We start from the raw sequence: 4,891 nt of genomic DNA, 5'->3' as shown, positions 1-4,891 counted from the left end.
CGCGCTTGACCTGGATCGGCAACGACAGTTTGAGGGAGACGGGAGCTGGGGGAGACAGGGCGAGAATGCCACGAGGCAGATCGAGACGCAAGGGTGCTGCGGGGACCGAGGGGGTGTTGAGCCCGTCGGATTGCTTTGTAGCGAGGGTAATCCTCCTCGATCGATCGGGGTGTCCGATTGGGGCACGGCTGCTGCTCGCAACGATAGAGGATAGTCTCAGGGCCGTCTGGGATGTAGACGTCGATGAGGTCCTGAGAGTCGAATGCGTGGATCTGGCCTTGACAGGCAGCCACGATGGATGGGGAGAGGACGGGGAGGTGCGCGTACTACAATGGCCGTGCTACACTAGCCTACGCTACGGCGCCCGAGAAGACACTAGGGTTCGCAGTTCATGTGGGGCCCAGTACTGCTTTTGACTATTATGCAGCAGGAACCTAGTCCACGCGTCCGTGAGGACAAATACCGCCCACTGAAGTGCAGGTATTGAAGAGTTCGTTCCCTGAGTGTTGGCGATGTATGTACGCTATCTACGTATCGTAATGTACCATAGGGGTGCGCACCACCCGACCTATGGGAAAGGAAAGTGTGAGTGTGTGGGTTCCGAGAGAGAACGCCGGTTGCTTGGGGAGTTTCGACCTAATGTCGTGACTTGAGGTCAAGCGATAGGGGAATACCTAAAAGCAAGGGGCGTCCGACTGGTTCTCACCGAAGCGATGGTGAGCGAGGCTCAAACCTAAGGCTAGGGACAAGTGAATGTATTAGTTAGTAAGGTAGGAAAGGAATACAAATGAGGGCTTACTGACCTAGGGACAAGAGGTCGAAACTGAGGTCCCTAGGGCAGCAGAGGCCGGCTTATATACATGGGGAGATTAGGGCAGGCTGTGCACGTTGGTCCGTGCGCAGCTGGTCTGTGCGCAGCATGCCGACGCGGCCCCAGGGGCCAGTGAGTCAGAGCGGCTATGTCAGCGGGGCCCGAGCTGTGCCGTGCGCTGCCGCCCCATCTAATCTAATCGTACAGTAGATAGTGACGCGTCCATATCAGGCAGGTAGTACAGAGGTCATGGGTTCGAGCCCGCGAAAAGGAAAAAATTAAAAAACGGCTAGGCGCCGTACCAACTCGTGACACTGAGACTGTCCTCTACCATTGCAAACAGCAGCCGTGCCCAAATCGGACACCCCGATCGATTGAGGAGGATTACCCTCGCTACAAGGCAATCAGACGGGCTCAACACCCCCTTGGTCCCCGCAGCACCCTCGTGTCTTGATCCGCCTTGCGGCATTCTCGCCCTGTCTCCCCCAGCTCCCGCCTTTCTCAAACTGTCGCCAGTCCAAGTCAAGTACGAGGAGATCTTCCTCCAGACCCTGTGCCAGAGCCTGAGCCTGAGGAGAGTGCAGGTGAAGAAGGAGTCTCGGAGTCCGAGTCCACAGATTCTGCTCGGTCCGCCTCACCGACAGCACTTGCCCCCATGTCAGCAGTCCCTGACGTACGTGACCCCGCCTCCGGGCTTCCTCCAGCGCCTTCACCGCCGTCACTGCTGTGAGGCCGCTCGTGTACTCGCTCCCCTCGTAGTCTGACCAGTGGAGGGCCACCACAGCCGCCTCCGCCCCCGCAGCGTCCTCTGTCCCCCCCAACGCCGATAATGTCGTCCCCTGCAGCCGCCCCCGACAAGGAGACTTTGAAACTTCTCCTCCCACTCCGATACGATGGCAAAACAGTCATCGAATGCAACCGGTTCCTGTCGCAGCTGCGCATCTACTGGCTGGTCAACACATTGTTGACCACCATCGAGCTTAAGGTGCAGGTCGCTCTCAGCCTGCTCAATGGAGATGCCCGCGCCTGGGCCACTCCCTACTTTGCCCAGCTCGCATCGGTGCAGGTGGGTGTGCAAGGGGCCACGACCCCATTCGCAAACGAAGCGGCCTTTGCCACCGCCTTCAGGGCCCGCTTCGGAAATCTCGATGACGAGGCAGCGGCACAAGTAGAGCTGGCGAAGCTCTGCGCGGACAAATCAGTCCGTGAAAAACGCACTGCTGTGGAGTTCTCCATTGTTCAAGGGTTAGGCGGATCGCTTTGGGTATGGGGACCTGGAGCTACGCGACAAGTACCTGAGCGGCATCCCCTCCCGCGTGTATTGCAAGATCGAGCTCGAGACCTTCACCACGTGGAAAGACGCTGAAAAGCGAACCACTGAGGTCGAGCAGATTCTCGACATCAGCCGGGCCCGTTGGCCTGAGCTAAACAACTTCTTCTTGGCCCGAGGTTGAGGACGCGGAGGGGCACGTGGTGGTGCACCCCAGTCACACGCAGTTTCGGCCAGCATCAGTGCGGCTGTCAGAAAAGGAAACTTCCCCGGCAGTTGTTACGGCTGTGGGAAGCAAGGGTACCGATGCTTTGAGTGCCCCAATTGTAAGGACAAACCTTACACAAAACGTGCCAATGCGCAGGCTACAGTTGCCTCAGGCTCTACCCAGGCCGTGACAAGCACCCCCGTCGCTTCATCCTTGGTGAATACAAGCGCTGCTTCAGCAAAATCGGAAAGTTCCGAGCTGGCGGACTTAATGGCACAGATGAAGTCGATGCGCGAGGAGCTCGAACACTATCGGGCGATGAAGGAGGAGGGTTTTTGATCCGGTCCGTGCTTCGTGCTGCACGTGTCGGGCCGGGTATATCATGTAACAAGTATAACGTATTGTCTTCTGCAATGGTGTACGAGTTGGACCATGGGTCCCAACATTTCCACATTCCAGTTCGACTTAAAGGGAAAAGACGGCACAAGGACATAATCGCTATGGTGGACAGCGGAGCCACCACGAAGTTTATCAACAAGCGATTTGTTACAGAAAATAAGGTGCAAACACGGAAATTGAAAGAGCCAATTCCACTGTACAATATTGATGGCACCCTCAATAAAGATGGAAGCATCTTGGAAGTAGCCGTGCTACAGATGCAGATAGGAGAACACGTCGAGAAGATGGTGTTTACGGTCACGGACATCGGTCCAGAGGATGTGATTGTTGGGTTGGATTGGCTACACAAGCACAACCCCAAAATAGATTGGGAATTGGGCTCCCTAAAGTTATCATGATGTCCTGAAATGTGCAGTGCCAGGAGGACTGGTCGAATGGAGCAAGCAGCAACTGCACGTGATACGGGGGTCAGGCCCACGGCGCGCAGGCGTTCGCCAAAGTCCAAAAGGTCAGTTATAGACGCTTGCCGGAGTAAGGTACTCCCGGACTTCGAACCCAAAGAAGATCCGATGGAAGTAGAGTGGGATGAGGCCGACTTGATTGAAGCCTGGGAGCAAGGTATCACACTTCCCGGTGCCCCTCAGCTGTTTGTTGCAGCAGGGCATATGTACTCCCAACTGTTTGCTGAGGAGGAGATCAAAAAGAAGGTCATTAAGACTGCTGAGGAGTCGGTACCTAAACAGTACCACGAGTTTCTGAAGGTCTTCTCGAAGGAAGCATCACAACGACTACCCAAAAGGAAGCCGTACGATTATGCGATTGAACTCGTACCTGGCTACTCGACATTCCATTCGAAAGTATACCCACTCTCGAACAACGAGCAGGAGGAACTAGACAAGTTCCTGAAGGAGCAACTAGCAAAGGGCTACATACGGGAATCGAAGTCGCCAATCTCGTCCCCTTTCTTCTTCATCAAAAAGAAGGAAGGGACGCTTCAACCCGTACAGGACTACCGCCGGTTGAACGCGATCACAGTCAAGAATCGTTACCCCCTGCCGTTGATCGCCGAGATGGTGGATAAGCTCCGCGGCGCTATGCTCTTTACAAAGTTCGATGTCCGATGGGGATACAACAATGTCCAGATCAAAGCCGGTGACGAGTGGAAGGCGGCTTTTGTGACTAACCGAGGGCTGTACAAACCTCTGGCAATGTTCTTTGGCCTCACCAGCTCCCCCGCGACCTTCCAGGCAATGATGAACAAGATCTTCCACGATCTCATCATTGGCGGCAAGATCCTTGTGTACCTGGACGATATACTCATCTTTTCCACCAACAAAGAGGAGCACGAGAAGGTCACACGTGAGGTTCTACACTGCCTTCAGGACAATGATCTATTCCTGAAGCCTGAGAAGTGCGAATGGGACGTTCCCAAGGTCGACTACGTCGGCTATGTGTTCGGTGGCGATGAGGTAGCAATGGATCCCGTGAAGCTAAAAGGAATCAATGAGTGGCCGGTACCCCGAAACAAAAAGGATGTTCAGCAGTTCCGGGAGTTCTCCAACTTCTACTGCTGCTTCATCAAAGACTTTGCTAAGATTTCACAACCACTCGACCAACTCACAGGGAACGACCCATGGCATTGGGGCGAAGAGGAGCAACACGCCTTCGATGAGCTTAAGTGGCTCTTTGCGACGACTCCAGTCTTGGCGCTATACGACCCTAACCGGTGTGGGAGGGATGGTAGCAGCGAACGAGACTTTGCCCTGTACTGGCACGCGTTACAAGACCGCACAAAGAACGCGATTTCATCATATTGATTCGGCCACCAGAACCTATCTGCAACCTTTCGGAAGGTAGGGTCACGACCGCGATGACCACAGTCATTGTGGGCCTCGGCTATAATTTCCCGCCGCCTTTCCACGTCCAGTACCACGAGTTTTGGCAGTTCTCCTTTGGAGACCCGCCAGAGACGGCGATCATTCAATATGAATGACCGCGCCAGTCGCACGAATGTGCCGCGTACTCGAGAATCGTTTGCGCACCTCTCAGGAAGTTCCCCTTCCTGCAAATACTTCCTAATCTCCTCAAACATTGCCGGGTCGTCGCGGTCCCGTACACGCCCCTCGTGCGTCACACATCGCATATCCCTTAAGGAAGCCGGCGCCGGTAAGTCTTCATAAAGGTACCGACTACTCACTGCACG

At 55.0% G+C, this 4,891-nt stretch overlaps 3 protein-coding genes across 3 annotated transcripts; 2 read left to right on the top strand and 1 right to left on the bottom strand.

The window, feature by feature from the left end:
* Positions 1 to 5: 5 nt before the first annotated feature.
* POSPLADRAFT_1161505 (hypothetical protein) lies at positions 6 to 653 on the top strand (the record flags this gene model as incomplete). The annotated part of the gene is made up of 3 exons (XM_024487681.1): positions 6 to 317; positions 431 to 480; positions 551 to 653. Coding segments are annotated over 3 exons (465 nt in total), but the record flags the coding sequence as incomplete, so codon positions are not given.
* A 207-nt stretch (positions 654 to 860) lies between these two features.
* On the top strand, positions 861 to 2,265 carry POSPLADRAFT_1161517 (hypothetical protein; the record flags this gene model as incomplete). Its single annotated transcript, XM_024487682.1, has 4 exons — positions 861 to 943; positions 1,155 to 1,484; positions 1,571 to 2,012; positions 2,062 to 2,265. 4 exons carry the CDS (start codon positions 861 to 863, stop codon positions 2,263 to 2,265), a joined length of 1,059 nt encoding a protein of 352 aa, XP_024332805.1.
* Positions 2,266 to 4,537: 2,272 nt separating this feature from the next.
* POSPLADRAFT_1099478 (hypothetical protein) lies at positions 4,538 to 4,891 on the bottom strand (the record flags this gene model as incomplete). Its single annotated transcript, XM_024483183.1, has 1 exon — positions 4,538 to 4,891. A coding segment is annotated over one exon (354 nt), but the record flags the coding sequence as incomplete, so codon positions are not given.

This window comes from Postia placenta (assembly GCF_002117355.1).
Source record: "Postia placenta MAD-698-R-SB12 unplaced genomic scaffold POSPLAscaffold_74, whole genome shotgun sequence".
NCBI lineage: Eukaryota > Fungi > Basidiomycota > Agaricomycetes > Polyporales > Adustoporiaceae > Rhodonia > Rhodonia placenta.
Note: the sequence above shows the minus strand (reverse complement) of the source record. Positions and strands in the feature narration are given on the sequence as shown.